Source organism: Rhizophagus irregularis, chromosome 27, assembly GCF_026210795.1.
Source record: "Rhizophagus irregularis chromosome 27, complete sequence".
In the NCBI taxonomy this organism is placed as follows: Eukaryota; Fungi; Glomeromycota; class Glomeromycetes; order Glomerales; family Glomeraceae; genus Rhizophagus; species Rhizophagus irregularis.
The window spans coordinates 1,238,008-1,256,083 of record NC_089455.1 but is presented as its reverse complement, the minus strand read 5'-3'; the positions used below and the strand labels follow the sequence as shown (position 1 = coordinate 1,256,083).

The 18,076-nt window shown below is 28.1% G+C and overlaps 2 protein-coding genes across 2 annotated transcripts; one reads left to right on the top strand and one right to left on the bottom strand.

The window, feature by feature from the left end:
• Positions 1 to 156: 156 nt before the first annotated feature.
• Positions 157 to 2,647, top strand: OCT59_018185 (uncharacterized protein). Its single transcript, XM_066148592.1, has 4 exons — positions 157 to 924; positions 1,016 to 1,341; positions 1,411 to 1,976; positions 2,056 to 2,647. Exons 1-4 carry the CDS (start codon positions 230 to 232, stop codon positions 2,260 to 2,262), a joined length of 1,794 nt encoding a protein of 597 aa, XP_066004506.1. The 5' UTR covers positions 157 to 229; the 3' UTR covers positions 2,263 to 2,647.
• Positions 2,648 to 2,825: 178 nt separating this feature from the next.
• On the bottom strand, positions 2,826 to 5,749 carry OCT59_018184 (uncharacterized protein). Its single transcript, XM_025320801.2, has 5 exons — positions 5,419 to 5,749; positions 3,833 to 5,245; positions 3,434 to 3,740; positions 3,244 to 3,359; positions 2,826 to 3,157 (listed from the first exon to the last, which is right to left on the bottom strand). Exons 1-5 carry the CDS (start codon positions 5,671 to 5,673, stop codon positions 3,014 to 3,016), a joined length of 2,235 nt encoding a protein of 744 aa, XP_025170513.1. The 5' UTR covers positions 5,674 to 5,749; the 3' UTR covers positions 2,826 to 3,013.
• Positions 5,750 to 18,076: the final 12,327 nt, after the last annotated feature.

The window sequence follows — 18,076 nt, the reverse complement described above, 5'->3', positions numbered from 1 at the left end:
AAAGACCGTTTTAGAAAGATAGGTTTTTAAAAATTGTTTCTTTTCCGGAGTTTGCTGTTTTCTTTTGTCCTTCAGCATATACCATAAAAATATTGATTATGAACCAAATGTACGGCTTATTGGGTACATAGAGATGAGATGCAATTTTGAAATCATGTGAATTCATATTCAATTCCGAGATTTGATTTTTCGGATTTTGATCAGACCGTAAAAATATTCCATTTCTGAAATGAGTTCGGATAAAAACCAAAGCGGTTTTATAAAAAAAGCTGAGAGACGCGCAAAACTTGAAAAATTGGTTGCCGCCGCAAATAACAAGGCAGAACTCAAAGCTCAAGTCAAGTCTTGCGATAAAAGTAACACGAAAAAAACAGAAAAGAAGAGAAAAAGGAATGAAAAGGAGGAATTTTTCTCTACTAGCTCTTCTAATAGTTCACTTAATATAATAAAACAAGATACAGAAAAAAATGGTTATAGTAAGAAAAAAAAGAAGAATGATGCAGTAACCAATGATATGGATGACTCTTCTAAGAAGGATAAAGGCAAAGAAATGGAATTGAATGGGAAAGAGAAGAAAAAGAATAAGAAACATAAAATACGCCGTACTATAAAATTTTCTGAAAAGGGAAAGGCTTCTACATATGATGATGATTCCGTCTTCGAACCGAAAATACCGAAAATGAAAAACACTTCAACTGGAAATTCTTCGACGGACTCGGCTGTTGTGGATGAATTCAATAAAAAAAATGAAATCCAAATTACTGGCGACTTAGTATGTAATCCAATCATGTCATTTACACAATTAAATATAGACGAAAGTATTAAAGGTATTTTGAACAAATTCGAAAGACCAACTCCTATCCAAGCAAGTTGTTGGCCAATTTGTTTAAGCGGCAGGGATGTAATTGGTATTGCCGAAACTGGGTCAGTATATGTAAAGTAAAGAAAAAAAAGAAAAAAAAAGAAATTAAAATTTAATAATTGATCAGATTTCTGTAATGTTTTGTATGACTAGTTCTGGAAAGACACTAGCGTATACCGTGCCGGCTTTGAAGCATGTCAAAAGCTTGTCTTATATTCCACCGAACAATAAACCATTGATTCTCGTGGTTGCACCAACACGAGAACTAGCAATACAAATACAAGAACAATGTAAAGAATTTGATCCAGTGTGTGGTATTAAAAGTGTTTGTATTTATGGAGGAGTATCTAAGGTGGATCAATATAAAGCGCTACGTAAAAGTTTTCATATTGTGGTGGCTACCCCTGGTCGCTTACTTGATCTTATTAATGAAGGCATTTGTGATATTAGTAATGTGTCTTATCTTGTATTAGACGAAGGTAAATTTTTAACAAATTACTTATTTATATGCTGATTTTTTGACCTTTTTGCTTTTTATTTGTATCTAGCGGATCGTATGCTTGACAAAGGGTTTGAAAATGATATTCGACAGATTGTTGCCAAAACCAATAAAAATCGTCAAACTGCCATGTTTTCTGCAACATGGCCTGAATCAGTGCGTAAATTGGCTAATGATTTCTTGAACAATCCAATGAAAGTTGTAATTGGTTCTCCTGACTTATCTGCAAATAATAATGTTACTCAGATAGTTGAAGTAATTGATAATCCTATGGACAAAGATCGTTGTTTATTAAATCTTCTTAAACAATATCATACCAAAAAAAATAGAATTTTGGTATTTGTTCTTTTCAAGAAAGAAGCTCCACGTGTTGAAAACTTGTTAGCAAATCATGGCTATGAAGTTCAATCAATTCATGGAGATAAAAGTCAATTCCAGCGCATGGAAGTGTTAAAGGCTTTCAAGGATGGATTTTATCCTCTTTTGATAGCTACTGATGTTGCTGCTAGAGGTATAGATATTCCTAATGTAGAGTATGTGATTAATTATACTTTTCCATTAACTATAGAAGATTATGTTCATCGTATTGGTAGAACTGGGCGTGCTGGTAACAAGGTAAAGGAATAAGATTATTTAATTTTCATGATTTTAATGTTATTTTGCATAACTAAAGAAAATATAAAATATTTTACAGGGTATTTCTCATACTCTTTTTACTTCACATGATAAAGCACATTCTGGAGAACTTATTAATGTTCTTCGTCAGTCTAATCAAAAAATACCGGAATCTTTATTAAAGTTTGGTGGCGGTGTTAAGAAGAAGGAACATAAGGCATATGGCTCTTTCTTCAAAGAAGTTGATCTTAGTTTAAAACCTACAAAAATTAAATTTGAAGATTAGGATTCTTTATGATAGAGTAATTATTACAAATAACTTATTTACTAATAAAATTTGAAATATATTATCTTAAAAATGTTTACTTTGTTAATTACAATTATATAAAATAAATTGATGTAGTAATACTCTATTTTATTAATTATTTAATATTACAGTTAGTGAAAGTAATTAACAAATCACTAAAAAAACTAATTTACAATAGACATTCCTAAATATTAGAAGAAGCAAGGTTAATATAGGTAAACTTTAAATACTTTAAATAGTAATATATTAACAATTACTATTGTAGAAACTGTAATTTTACTTTTTAATCTTAAAAATCTTCTGATTAGAAAATTTAGTGATATGATAGATCCGATAATTAAAATGTAGACTGATTCAAATTTATTACTATAATACTTTTGGGTAAAATATAAAATATCTAACAAATGTTTATAATAGGGGAATTTTTTAGGTAAAAATCAAATATGTGGAAATTTATAATTATGCAAAATATTTAAACGTTATCTACAACTAGCGTCACATTTACAAATAAATCCACTAATCTGATTTTTTTTTTTTTTGTTGACTTAAAACGAAAATTTACAGATTTATAAAAATATAACAAAGAAAGAAACTAAATTATTTGCATAAAAGTAAATATCACAAATCTTTTGTGCATATATAAATTTTTCTACACAAAAGATTCACCCTGCACCGTTTTTTAAAAAATTTCACCTACTTTTCGGTGTATTATACCGAGACGAGCAGATTATTAGCGACCGCGGGGAGCTTTACCATTGTTACGGCGCACTCGGCGTTCTTCTGTGTATACGGTTTCACTACCGACATCAACTGTGTGCGCTTCAAGCGCGCGTCGATACGATTCGGCGTTGTTATATTCGACGAACGCACAAGACTATCAAAAAAAAAAAAATTATTATTAACATTTTTAATTTCATTTATTATAGTAATAAAAAAAAATAGTATTAATATAAGTCTTACCTTGGTATGCACAACGTCAAGATGTTTAACATGGCCAAAGGTTGAGAAGGCTGCCTTGAGCAATTCATAAGTCATTGAGGAAGTGACTCCTTTTACGTATATTGAGAGGCTTGTGTCTATTCATAAAAAATAATTAGAAATAAACTCGGACAAGAAATGAAGTATGCTGTTATGTTATAAAAAGTCTCACCACTATTACGACGATTATTGTTTTTTTGCCCTTCCGAACGCCGATCACGGTTGTCTCGTATCTGTTGGGATTGAGCCTGTGAGATTGGCTTTGGAACAGAAGCAACTACTCCTTTTGTTTCAGACAATGCATTACTACTCCATTTTTCTTGTTCATTAGCAGCCAAACTTGCCCAAGTTTTTTTTGTAGGTAATTGTGCTTGTGGTGTATTGCTGTAAGATAATTTTCCGTCGCGTATTTCAGGACCATTTGTGCCAGTTGTAATGTCATCTTTCGGAACATTTTGCATACTTTTCTTTTTGTCAGCCTGTGTTGTAATATTTATCTGTTTAGTATATTAATCGGGTATCCTTTATTATTTACAATAGACGATTGAGGAAAATGAGAATAAACGCTTACAATAGAAGGTGATTCTGGTCGAGATATTGATTTTGTTCCTTGACCATTTGAGTGAGATCCTATCAAAATATTTGCTGTTTGTCCATTATCCTCAAATGATAATTTTTGTCTGCTCGATGATAAGTGTATATCGTTATCTGTTGGAGGCTGATCATTTGTCTGCGCTCGTGATGCATTAAATGTTTGCGATTGGATAATAGTGTTAGGAACTGAATTTGTGCTCGTCGAAACTTGAAAATTAGAATTTGTTGCCAATGTCGGAGGTTGGTTATTTATATGTGGTTGTGGTGTTGTGTTAGCTGCTTGAGCAGGTATCTGCTTGGGAATATTTGCAGGCTGTTTCTGCATAACTGGTGATGACGTAAGAGATGCGATATTACGTTGTGTCGATAGAGCTTGACCAGCCCCTTGTGACATCTCAACTTGCGGCGGTTGTTCAGAAACTTGCTTTGAATTAATCACGGGTTGTCCAGGTTGTCCATTCTTATCTACTTCAATTGAAGGCGATGTTGATATGACAGAAGAAGCTACAACATTAAATTCTGTCGACGTCAAAGCTTGCCTATTATTTCCCTGTAATGATTGCGATGCCTTTAACAGTGATTGCTTTTCGATATTCTCTGAAATAGTAATTGGTTCTTTCTTAATAACATTAGCAGGTGATTGTTGTATATTGGCTGCGACAACAGGCGATGATTGAGGTCTGTTTGAAAAAGTTTGAATTGATTGCATGGAAGGAGATTGACCTCCTTCCTGAGACGCGCTACCTACTAAAGTTGTAGCAGGCTCTTGCTTGTTCACATCAACTGCTCTTTCATTATAGTTCGGCATGGTAGGTAATGGAGGCCCGTTTTGAACTGAATATTGCATATTTGTATGAAGTATGACAGATGCCGAGTCAATCGGTGATCGGGTATGGACCCTATCATTATCAACAAAATGATCGACAACTTCACCATTAGCAGAAACTGTCTGTAAAGGAGCTTCGTTTTCTTTTGAAGATGGGACCGCTATATGTGTGTCCATGGTTCTTGAAGCAACCTGAGCGGATTCCGTATTTTGAGCTGAACTAGATGAGATTGCTGATTCGACTCGAGCGTTTATTGGTTCTTCAACTAATGTTCCAGTGGGCGAGGCAGATGCTCCAGCTTCCTCTTCCCCGTTGTATATTTCAATATCGTCATCTGACAGGAATCGGATGATATCATTCAACACATAATAGCCATTTGTCACGTTTGGTTGTACGTCGAGAAAAAAAGTTTGAGCAAATCTTCTCGCAACTTCGTTACGATTGCTTATTTCGCCCAATACTTGAATTAATATTCCACCGTTAATAGATGCTTGACTATCAACGTTAGTGATCAGAACTCGACAGTTTTCCAAGTTTAAGCCTTGAAATTTTTCTTTAATTTCCTATTAAATTTTCAAAGAAGAAATTAAAAATATGCATTAGTACAAACACAATAAAGCCATTCTGAACAAAAATAATAAACCATAAATAAAAAGAAAAAATTATAAATAAACCGATCTCATTTATGAAGATCTAGTAAAGTTTGTATGAAAGTATAAATATAAACAATACTCACTTTCTCTCCCTGAGAAGGAGTCACGGTCTCACCTTCCGTACCGTGGATGAGGGTTGATTTTTGCCCGTAAAAGCAGTGAAGGCGACTCGGGTCTTTGTTCAGAAAAGTATAGTATTCGTGAACGAAACACCAGCCCACCTCCGAGGCAGGCATTTTTTGCCCAGTAGGTAAGCCATTACTGCCAGCTTGTGTAGCTGGTGTGTTCGTTGTAGTATTATTGGTATTTGAGATTGTTGTAGACGTCGAAGCGGCCATACTTTGCTGTGAAGGTTGAGTTACTATTAAGAAAACTTTTAGAATTAAACGGGCTCTTGAAGACGGGAAAAACCACAAGAAAAAAAGAGGTCGATTTGTGGCTTTTTTATATTGAAGTTTGGGGATAAACTCTAGCTCCCTCAAAATATTGATTCTGATTGGTTAAAGAGTGTTAAATTTCAGATCATATATAAACCGACAAAGATTTTTGAATTTCGAAACAATGACAATTTTCCAATTTTGGAGTTTACAAATGTGAACAATAGCACCTTAAAAAAGAATAATCAATTACTAGTAAATGCCAAATTACCTTTAATATTTAGGAGCAAAACTGAAAAAATTAGATAAATACACTTCTGATTGGCCAGTTTTTATTTAAATATATAGCAAGATATAAAATAAATTATTAAGTAAAATATTAGGTAATTCGGTATCTAATATATAACTTATAACTGATCTATTGATCTATACTAAAATTAATACTTTTTACTTTTTATGATCAGATTTAAAATAGCTATAATCTAAAAAAAAATCAGCCAAATAAACTATTAGATAACAAAAAACTAATTTTTAAATTCTTAAATTCAATTAAATTTGCTCTTTTTTTATTAGTAAAGTTAAATTATAACTTGTTTTAAATATATAATATAATCTAATATATTAAAAAATTAGAAAAAAAAGTTTTTTGAATTATTTAATATTTAATAATTGAAAAATAATGCATTATAATAGTATTAATTCATTGAATAAATAAATTATTTTATTATTTAATCTAATAAAATTATGTAGATTTTTATAAACTGATATTTTATTAAGTATAGTATTAATATAAGTAATAATATATAACAGATAATTGATATAATAAAATGAAATAAAAAAATATGATGTAAATGAATATTTTATAAAAAAAGTTTAAATAAAGTTTATAAAGTAAATTAAAAATAGTATAAAAATGAAATTTATAGAAAATCAAATAAAATTTATTTATGATATTATTAATTAGGCAGTTTCTAATTATACACATAATGTACGAACACAGGTCATATAAATCTTATTTTACGTGATATTAAATGTATAAACTAATTTTTTTTAATATCTTTATTGTAATACCAATAAAATAATATACACACATTTATAATACTATAAATGCATTGACAATAAATGTATAATAAATGCATCTAAATAACATTTGAATACAATCTTTCCCCTTTACAATCATCTCATATATAGTCATACCCTTCCTTTAGTCATATTTTGTATTAGTACCAGTGTTTATTTTTCAACTGTATGGTATATGCGCAGCGCATATGATCAGAATTTTGCATATACCTTTTTTAGAAAGGATGTGTGGCATGTGCACAAAAAATTTTAAAATATACTTATGTGATTGAATATATATGTATTACAGTATCTAGTATTATAATAGTATAACTATACCATTTTACTGCACAGTAAGACTCAATAAATTGTACGCCATCTGCACAATAACTTTTTATCAAAAAATTAACATTGATTAGTACCAATTTTTGATATATAAAAACATTTTCTTTACAATCACGCATATAATAAAAATATAATCACATCAATTATTAGTCCCAATATTATAATAAATATAATAAATTTGCCTTTTATATAATTACATAAAAATTTTCTTCTTATATAATCACAGTCAAGCATGTGATTTGACATTATTTCATGTGATTTGATTATCTATAAAATATACGCGCAGTATGTGTAATACACTGTACACATAATTTATGCAGTTTGTGCAGTTTTTTACTTATTATGTCACTTATCCATTAAAAAAACCAAAAAGTACTCAAACTGCTATTAGTATTGAAGCCAAAAAAGAAATTTGTGAATATATAGTAGCAAATCCAAATGTAAATCAAAATGACATTGCCACATTTTTTAATACAAAATATCAAAATTTTAGTATTAATAGAACAACTATTAATAAAATATGAAAAGAGCGTGAAAAGTGGCTATCGGTTTTATCTACTTCACAAACTCCATATATCTTTTACCATTATTCTGTTCAATTTCCAGAACTTGATAAAGTTATGCAAATTTGAACTTTAAAAGCAACAGCTGTTAGATTACCTTTAACTGATATAATATTATAGTAAAAAGGAAAAGAATTTGCTAAAATGTTAAATATAGAAGATCAGTTAAAGTGTATTAATGGTTAAATTTATAGGTTTAAAATGTGAAATGGTCTTCAAAAAGTCAATTTTTCAGGAAAAACTAATAGTGTATTACTTGAAACTCTTCCAGAAGAACGTTTATGTTTACATACTCTTTTGGCTAAACATAATAAGAAAGATATTTACAATACAGATAAAACAGGACTATTTTTTCAGATAGAACCAAATTATACTCTTGATTCAGGTAAAATTTCTGGACAAAAACAGGTGGAAATTTGTATTAATTTGTTTTGTTTTTACACTTTATTTATTTTTATTATTAAATTTAAATTTAAAATATTTATAATTATAATTTAGGATAAAAGCCACCTTTCAGTTCTTTTATATAACAATTCTACAGGTTTTCACAAATTTTCACCACTTGTAATAATTGAAAAAGCAAATAATTTTCACCGCTTTAAAAATATTAATAAGGCATCTCTTCCTGTAACTTATTGTGCTAATTCCAAAATATAGATGAAATCAGATATTTTTGTTGAATGGCTTCACTGTCTTAATAACTGGTTTCGTGTAATGAGTCAAAAAATTTTACTCCTAATTGATAATGCAGAATCTCACTTTAATCCAAAAACATTTGATAAAAACAGTTCTAATTTAAGTAGGTAACTGAGCATAATGAAGAAAATGTTGCAGAGTCTTTCCATTCAGCTCAAAGTAAAACAAAATCTAAAAAAAAAGTGACAAAAAAAAAGTCTAATATTAAACTCACTAATATTAAACTTATTTATCTTCCTCTAAACATAACTGCTCATCTTTAGTAAATGGATACCAGAATTATCTACAGCTTTAAATTCAAGTATAAGCAAGAATTTTGTAAGCATCTAATTCAACAATTTGATAATGGAATGGATTGAAAAAGATAAATTTAATTATTTATGAAACTTATTTAATCATTAATTAATTTTTAATAATATCAATTTTTATTAGAAATAAATTAAATATTAAGGAAGCCATTAACTATATAGATATAGCTAAAGCGTGAAAAAACATTACTTCAATAACCATCCAAAATTGTTAGAAAAAGACAGTTATACTTCTGGCTTCTGATTTTTTTGTGGATGATAGTAATATGCAAGATTTTGAAATAGATGAATCAGATAAATTAGATAGAATTAATATTGATTGTTTGCCAGAAGTTGATGAATTATACATAAAACTAAAATTGGTTAATTTTAACCTCTGAAATGGTTAAAATGGTTAAAATGATTTTGACTTGAGTCCCTTCAAAAGTCAAAATGGTCAAAATTACGTCATAGTCATATGATTTTATAGTAAATAATAATATTAAAATTCAAAGTTAATGAACTTCACATCCAGTAATTTGATTTTTATGATATTTATACAGTTGAATTCAGCTTATCAAAAGGATTCCAATGATATGTATTTCGTATCTGTAGTATTAATATTGATGGAGTTATTCATGTTTAAAATTTTATATTAAATTATAATTATAAAAATCATATAACTATGATGTAATTTTAACCATTTTGAGTTTAATTTCAACTTTTAACTTTCCTAAGTCAAAATATTTATACTTTTGGACTTTAATTTCAACTTTATATATAAATGTGAATACTAAATTCCCAAAGATAAATTTCAAATTTTTAAAACTTTAATAAAAAACATTAATTTTTAATTCGTGATCTGTATAACAAGTAGTGAAAATCACTATTCAAATTCAGAGAAAATAAAAAAATGTGTTTTTTGCGATTATTTTGTGACCCAGTAATCCAATTTCGTTGAACAATTTTTTATCGTGTAGCTCTTCACGCCCTCTGCAAAATAAAAAAAAATCATTAAAATTGGACTAATAAATCGTGAGATAATTACAAAACTGATTTTTTCAAAGAATATCATAAGGAATCTAGCAGGACCCCGAATAATACTGATATAACTCACAAACGGGTTTGCGTAGAGTTTATATGAAATTACTTTTTAAACCATAAATTGAGTTTGCGTAAATCAGTCAATTTTAGGATAACTCACATATCACGTTTGCGTAAAGTTTATAAATATACACAGGCAATCTCGATAAATCGGATCCTTAATAAACCGGATTTGGCACTATTTCAGATTTTTCTTCTGGAACCAAATCATCTATATTAAAACAGTCTTGATATATCAGACTTTATTAGTAAAATCTTGATATTTTGTAAATCGGATTTTATTCTAGATCAACTATAGTTAAAAAATCTTGATATGACGTATTAATTTTTTTGGAGTCCAAAATAATTATGTCAATTATTTATTAATTAGGCAAACAATTTTTCTCACTGTTTTTTTTTCAAAATATACTTTAGCATGAGAGAAAACAAAGATACGAATAATAAAAAAAAGAAATCTTTAATATTAGCTCAAAAGAAAGAACTCTGCGAAAAACAAAGAGATCAAAAACTTAATGGTGTTCAATTAGCAGCACAATATGGAATTTCCACTAACACAGTTTCCGATATTTTAAAAAGATCAGAACATTGGCTTTCCATTGATGCCACTTTACCAAATGCAAATAATTTTTGTGAAAAATCTAGTGTTTATCTACAACTAGAAGAAGTAATGAGCATTTGGGTTGATCAACAAATTTCAAGAAATTTAACTATAAATGGGCCTATTATCCAACAAAAAGCAGTAGAGTATGCTAACTTACTTGATATCACCAACTTTTCAGCATCTGCAGGATAGTTTAAGCAACTTTAAACGAGAGAAATAATTTGCATACGTAGAAAAAAAGGCTAGCCCGACGTGCTCCTATTGATGAACTTTTACAAATGAGAGCTGAATTACGAGAAATTCTTCAAGCATATGAACTAAAAGATATCTGGAACTGTGATGAAACTGCTCTTTTTTGGCGTTTAGAATCATTCAAAACAATAGCACATGATCCTGTTAAGATTGCTTGCCGAAACTAGGGGGTTTTGGCAGAACAGGACCCCGGATATCTCCAAAACAGGTCATAAGTCACACTTTTGGCAGATTGGCCCATTTTTCAGGGCTCAAAAAATCGTTTTTTGTAAATATCTCGGCATCCAGCGGTCCAATTTTGATGCCGAGATATTTACAAAAAACGATTTTTTCGAGTTTCAGCAAAAGGGGCTGTTTTTTGGCAAAAGTCCATTATGACCTTTATATTAGATATCCGGGTCCCTCAGGAGAACTCCACAGATGCGAAACTGCCAAAACTAGTTTCGCAAAATCACCTGAAATGCCAAAATTGCCAAAACTGTTTCGGTGTTTTGGTGTAGTATATCATATGACATATTATAGTTTCGGCAATCTATTGATATAATCTGGCTGATCAATCTATTTTTTTTATCGGCCTTAATATTTCTTTTTAAAAAAATATTTTTTTTTTATATTCTTTTCGGTTTTCTAAACCAAAATTTTTTTTTATTTCTTTTTTTCAGTTTTCTAAACCGAAATTTTTTTAAAAAAATTTTTTTTATATTTCTTTTTGGGTTTTCTAACCCGAAATTTTTTAAAAAACTTTTTTTTTATATTTCTTTTCAGTTTTCCAAACCGAAATTTTATTTTTTTTTGGTTTTATTCTTTAGGTTACCAGACTCCTTGGACGAACTGGACTTTGGAATAATGTAAGTTGGAAAAGAAGGGTGGGATTTTTTTTATATTAAAAAAACGTTGCTAACGTTTCTTTCTCTATTTTTTTTAGGTTACTGGACTCCTTGGACGAACCCGGACTTTGGAGTGTAAATTGAAAAAAAGGGGTGGGATTTTTTTTATATTAAAGAAACGTTGCTAACGTTTCTTTCTCTATTTTTTTTAGGTTTTTGGATTCCTTGGATGAACCCAGACTTCAGAGTGTAAGTTGGAAAAGAGGGTGGGATTTTTTTTTATATTAAAGAAACGTTGCTAATGTTTCTTTTTCTATTTTTTTTAGGTTACTGGACTCCTTGGACGAACCTGGACTTTAGAATGTAAGTTGAAAAAGAGGGGGAATTTTTTTAATATTAAAGAAATGTTACTAATCACTAATGTTTCTTTCTCTATTTTTTTTTAGGTTTTCAGACTCCTTGGACAAACCTGGACTTTAGAATGTAAGTTGGAAAAGTGGGGGAATTTTTTTAATATTAAAGAAACGTTATTAATGTTTCTTTATCTATTTTTCTAGATTACAAAACTCAGAGGTAGTATGGGTGGGGAGTTTACTTCAAAGTAATATAATCTCTTTATTATTTTAATAAAATAAAAAATGTTAAATAAAACAATAAATTTACAATAAATTTTTTAATTACATATAAATTTATTGGACAATTTGAAATTAAAAAAAAAAATGTTTAAAAAGATTAGAATAGCGAAACTATAGCGAAACTCATATAAAATATTAATACTTGTTATGCCGAAACCATGGATAAACTTATTATAGAGGTTTTGCAAATTTTGACAGTTTCGCAAGTTTCGGCAGTTTCGCAGTTTCACAGTTTTGCCACTATATAAGGGGTTTCACCTTTCGGCATTAAGCCAAATAGGTTTTGGCAGGCAACCTTAGATCCTGTACTTGGTAAAAAACGTTCTAAAGAATGTGTTAGTATTTTGGCAACTTGTAATGCTTCTGGTGATGAAAGATTGCCTTTAGTTTTTATTCATAAATATGAAACACCACGTGCATTAAAGGGAATTGAAAAAAGATCTCTCCCTGTTTGGTATTATTGGAACTCTAAAGCTTGGATGCAAAAAAGTATTTTCAAACATTATCTTGAAAGATTAAATTCCAAAATACTTAGAGAAAATCGGCATATTATTTTACTAATAGATAATGCTAGATGTCATGAATCTGAGAACATCAATAGTCTTTCAAATGTTAAGGTTCATTTTTTACCATTAAATACAACATCATTTTTTCAACCATTAGATCAAGGCATTATTTATAGTTTAAAAGCACAATATCGCAAATTGCTATGTTAAAATCGTATTCAAGCTTATGATTTTTATGAAGAGGGAGACCCCATTCCACCCCAATTGATATTTTTGATTCAATTAATTTAATTGCTGATGCCTGGAAAAAAGTATTTAAAAAAACAATTCTTAACAGTTGGGCTAAAGCTGGAATCCTTCCCAATAATAATATGGAAGATTCTGAATGTTCAGACAATTCTGATTATGAAGAAGATAATATTGGACATGAATTACAATCATTAATTGATGAGTTAGGATTCATAGATCCTTTAGCTGTGAATGACTATATTAATATTGATAATAGAGCATCTGCTGAAGAGGAATTATCATTACAAGAAATTGTTGATGTTGTAAAGGGAACAAATGAAAGGGAAATTGAAGAGAAAGAGGAGCAAGATGAAATCTCTACAATAGTTGCGTTAAATAGCATTGAAAATGTAATTAAATATATTCAACAAAAAGATTTAGAAATTGGTAATTTAGAAATGAAAAATTTAATTAAATTGAAAAAAAGGATCTTTTTTGATAATATAAATGAAAAAAGGCAAAGTAAACTAAATGAATATTTTGATTTTAATGTATGACAGATAGTTCTTTTATAATAATAAAATTATATTCATTTTTGAATAAAATTTTGAAAATTTTGAATGAAAAATCACGTGATTTCTTGGTATTTTGGATTTTTCATATATTTTTATATAAATTCAGTTTGGCGAGATTTTTTTGATACAGTATATCAGATGTCTTGATTATATCAGATATTTTTACTGGAACCAACTGATCCAATTTATCGAGATTGCCTGTGTATTGCATTATGTGTTGATCAATTGTATAATATTGATAGTAGTAAATAAAAATTAAGTTGCGCAACACCATTAAGGATGGGTCCGTAATATATTTCTGAAATTTGCAATATTACGGATTTTGGTAATTAATTGTATATAGTAACAAAAAGCAATGCATTTCGCATTATTTTAATATTTTTTAATAAAAAAAAAAGTGCGAAATGCACTACTTTAACAAAAAATGGTGAATTTCGCACCATTTTATTAACATTTTAATAGAAAAAAGTGCGAAACGCACAATTTTAATAAATAATTGGTGAGTTTCGCACCATTTAATTAATATTTTAATATAAAAAAGTGCAAAACGTACCATTTTATTAATATTTTAATAGAAAAAGTGTGAAACGCACCATTTTATTAATATTTTAATAGAAAAAGTGCGAAACGCACCATTTTATTAATAATTTAATAGAAAAAGTGCGAAACACACCATTTTATTAATATTTTAATATAAAAAAGTGCGAAATGCACCATTTTATTAATATTTTAATATAAAAAAGTGCGAAACACACCATTTGACAAATAAATGGAGAGTTTCGCACCATTTTATTAATATTTTATTATAAAAAAGTGCGAAACGCACCATTTTAACAAATAAATGGAGAGTTTCGCATTATTTTATTAATATTTTAATAGAAAAAAGTGCGAAACACACTATTTTAATATAAAATGGTAAGTTTTGCATGATTTTATTAATATTTTAATAGAAAAAATGTGAAACGAATTATATTAGTAACAAAAATTTTTTTGAACTAAGATTTGGATTTGCGTAGCGTTACTATGAAAAAAAAGTTGCGTAGAGTTAATAGTAAATGCATGCTGATCATTTGTAAGTTATATTAGTATTATTCGGGTCCTAATCTAGCCATGTTCTGAAAAAAAACATTTTTGTATTATCTTATGATCTATTAGTCCAATTTTGACGATCTTTTTTTTATTTTGTAGAGGGCGTGGAGAACTACATGACAAAAAAATGTTCATCAAAATTGAATTACTGGATCGCGAGAAAATCGCAAAAAACCAATTTTTTTATTTTCTCCAAATTTGAATAGTGACTTTTCTTACTTGTTATACGGATCACGAATTAATGTTTTTTATTTTTTATATAGAAATATTAATTCGGTGTAAGCATTAAATTAGGACCTACTTACTTATAAGATAGGTCACTCCCAGATCTAAAGTAAAAATCATATATAAAATTCTTTGCAGATTCTACTATAAAAGAAAAATTTTATGTTATATTATTATGATTTTTTTCCTTTTTAACTAATTAACCAATTGAATTTAAGAAAAAAGTAAGGTAAAAACTTATTAGTAAAAGGCTAATTTTCTACAATGACCTTTATTATAAATAAGCAGAATTCTATTGAATCTCAAAGGCAAATTTTGAAAAAAATAAAACTTTTTTAAAAAATGTTTTTTAATATTAAAAATGTTTTTTTTTATTTATTTAGAAAATTGGTTCCAACTAAAGATTCAAACAGTTCAGTTCAGTTCCATTTTTCAGTTCTTTTCTGATTAATTAGATCTGGTTTGTGCAATAACTCGCCATCCAGTAATTGTAGAAAGCTAATCAATAGTTCATTAAAATCATTTTATCAAGACTTTAAATAATACTAAAATCATCTTTCTAGCATTAATAGATAACAAATTAGTTTTTGAAAAATTGGTAAAATTAACTTATCAATTATTAATACTAGAAAGATGATTTTGGTATCATTTGAACTGTCTTGATAAAATAATTTCAACAAACTATTGATTAGCTTTTTACAATTATTGGATAAAAAATGGATTCTAACTAATTAGAAAAGAACTGAAAAATGGAACTGAACTGAATCATTTAGAGCTTTAGCTCTAACATCATTATGAAGTTTAACCAAATGGAGTCTTGTATTTACCAAATAACAGTATTTAATAAGTATTAAAAATTTGCATTTATTAAGTAATAAAAAAATAATGATTTCTATTTATACATTATATATGTGAATATGGTTCACATGATTATAATAAAAATAAAAGTAGGGAACATATTAAAGGCATAAAAAAACAAGATTTAAGGAAAAGGCCATTAGCACATCAACGTATTGCATACAAATGGATTCTAACTATACAAACAGAGGAAGGCATGTTTGATTTGAAAAAAAGGAAAATTTTGAAACATAATGAACAATGGTCAATAATGGTCAATAGCATTAGAAAAAACAAAACAATATATTAACCAATTTATTAGAAAAGGAAACAGAGTACTTTGGAAGGTATATAATAATACAAAAATATACAAATATAATATAACCTTTTTTTTTTTTTTATTATCTAGGGGTAGTAAAAGCATTTACTTAATAAGCCTTATGAAATAGTGATCCTATATAATTCAATAGCTACTATTGAAGGATATAGGTGAATTTCATAAGGTAATGGTAGGGCACAGGAGCAATCTTATAGATAGAGAACTGGTTTGGAGTTTTAATAAATTAGTTATATAACAGATGTTTTTATATTCTTATATATAATTAATAAACTCACAAATTGCACTACCTTGGTTAAAAAAAAAATAAAAATAAAAGTTTTAATTTAAACTAATGAATTTCTTATATTATTTTTTAATAAATTTTAATAAGTATTTATGAACTCCATTGAATTTTAATGAAATATAACCAAATAAAGCTATCAAATATTCTTATAGTTGAATTTATTTAGTTTAAGCAGTTGTACTCAACATGTACCATACAATATTCTATATCATTTATAACTTTAATATTTATTGAAGCTAATTTGGTTTTTTTTATAACCAACAAATCTAATGCTTCTAATAATCCAATGATCCTAAATCTAATGACTTACTGCTTGATCCTAATAACATGATTGAAATACCTAATAATTTGACAACTAATGATTCTATAAACAAAAACTCCTAATAATAGTATGATTCTAACAACCAATAACTCTAATTCCTAATGCTCTTAATAATCTAATAGACCTAATAACCTTAAAGAAATAATGAAACAAATTAAATGAAATTAATAAATATGCATATAGGTTAATTTGTCTACCTTTAATTAAAATATTAATTTTAATTATACAAAATACTATATAATATACAGTAAATTGGAAATGAGTATTAAAAAATTTTTATTTAATGTTATTATACTATAATTTGGTAAATATTTCTTTTAAATTAATATAATTCTTAGCACTTACTATATATGTTAAAAATTTGTATCTTAACTTAAAACGTAAACATATCGGCGGATTTGTTTATCTGGGATTAATAAGTTTAAAGTAGGCAATTTCCAGAATAAATCGTACTCAAAATTATGCTGTAGCACAGAAAACCAGCTGATGATTTATCATCTGACTAATAATCAGTTAAAATAAAAAAATTTTTATATCTCGAAACTAAAATAACCAGACAAAACATAGTCGCTTAAAACCCATTTCTCCTATGAAAAATCCATTTCTCACTCTTCGTTTAGATAGTTAGCTGTCAGTTTAACATTTAAGTTTTTTTTTAAATACATATTAATAAAAAAGAAAGAAATTAACATAACTTAAATAAATAACTCTTTAAATTTATGTTTATTATACCTAAGGTTGCTTGTCTAAACCTCTTCAAAATCCTACGATTAATTTCGTCAAAATTTTACTATGGATTTATTATAGTTTCGGCAGAGTTTCGGCAGTTTCGGCATTTATAATAAGTTTCGGCAGTTTCGCCTTTCTCCAAAGTTTCGCCAGTTTTTTAATATAACTTTAATATAGTTTCGGCAGAATTTCGCTTTTCGGCGAAACGCCATCTTGCCTAAACCCCTAGGTTTCGGCAAGCAACCTTAATTATACCCGGCATGTGCATTTGTTCTCTCTACATGATATTATGAAGATATGCTTCGAATTTTAGAACAAATGCAATTGGAAGTATATTATCAAAAAACTTGATCTCCAGATAAATGAGTTTAAGAGAAAACAATAACTTAGAAATACAAGGAACAAAATAGTTCAGAGCAACATTTATCTATACTAGCATTCCATTGCCATTCTCGCTTGATTTAATTAGACAACGTGAATTTACAGAAAGATGGTTAACAATGAATGGATTAACAGTATGAAGGTTCAATCTAATGCCATCATACATTATCATAAATACTTGTCACTAATGAAAGAATCAAAAAATGCTTTACTTATTCCAACCCTTGATATCAACCTGGCTTTAGTGTAGGTATAAGTGGTAAGATCGTATGGGAATGTTCATTTCTTTTGGTTTTTTTTTTATTAAGCATAATTTTTTTTTCTCCCTTAAAAATGCTAGGACATTTCGATAAGTTTTAAATAATAGTGTTCATTCACTTAGTTAGTTTCTTATTAACCAACGTTATATTGAAATTTAAGTAAAGTGTATGGTGTGAACTTCTTATTTTTTAGTAATTTTATTCACAATATAATAATATA

Coding starts and splice junctions, on each gene's coding strand:
- OCT59_018185 (XM_066148592.1), top strand. CDS start 230: ATGAGTTCGGATAAAAACCAAAGCGGTTTTATAAAAAAAGCTGAGAGA. Junction 925..1,015: donor ATTGGTATTGCCGAAACTGG/GTCAGTATATGT, acceptor TTGTATGACTAG/TTCTGGAAAGACACTAGCGT. Junction 1,977..2,055: donor CTGGGCGTGCTGGTAACAAG/GTAAAGGAATAA, acceptor AATATTTTACAG/GGTATTTCTCATACTCTTTT.
- OCT59_018184 (XM_025320801.2), bottom strand. CDS start 5,673: ATGGCCGCTTCGACGTCTACAACAATCTCAAATACCAATAATACTACA. Junction 3,360..3,433: donor CAATAATCGTCGTAATAGTG/GTGAGACTTTTT, acceptor TTTTATGAATAG/ACACAAGCCTCTCAATATAC. Junction 3,158..3,243: donor TTGACGTTGTGCATACCAAG/GTAAGACTTATA, acceptor TTTTTTTGATAG/TCTTGTGCGTTCGTCGAATA.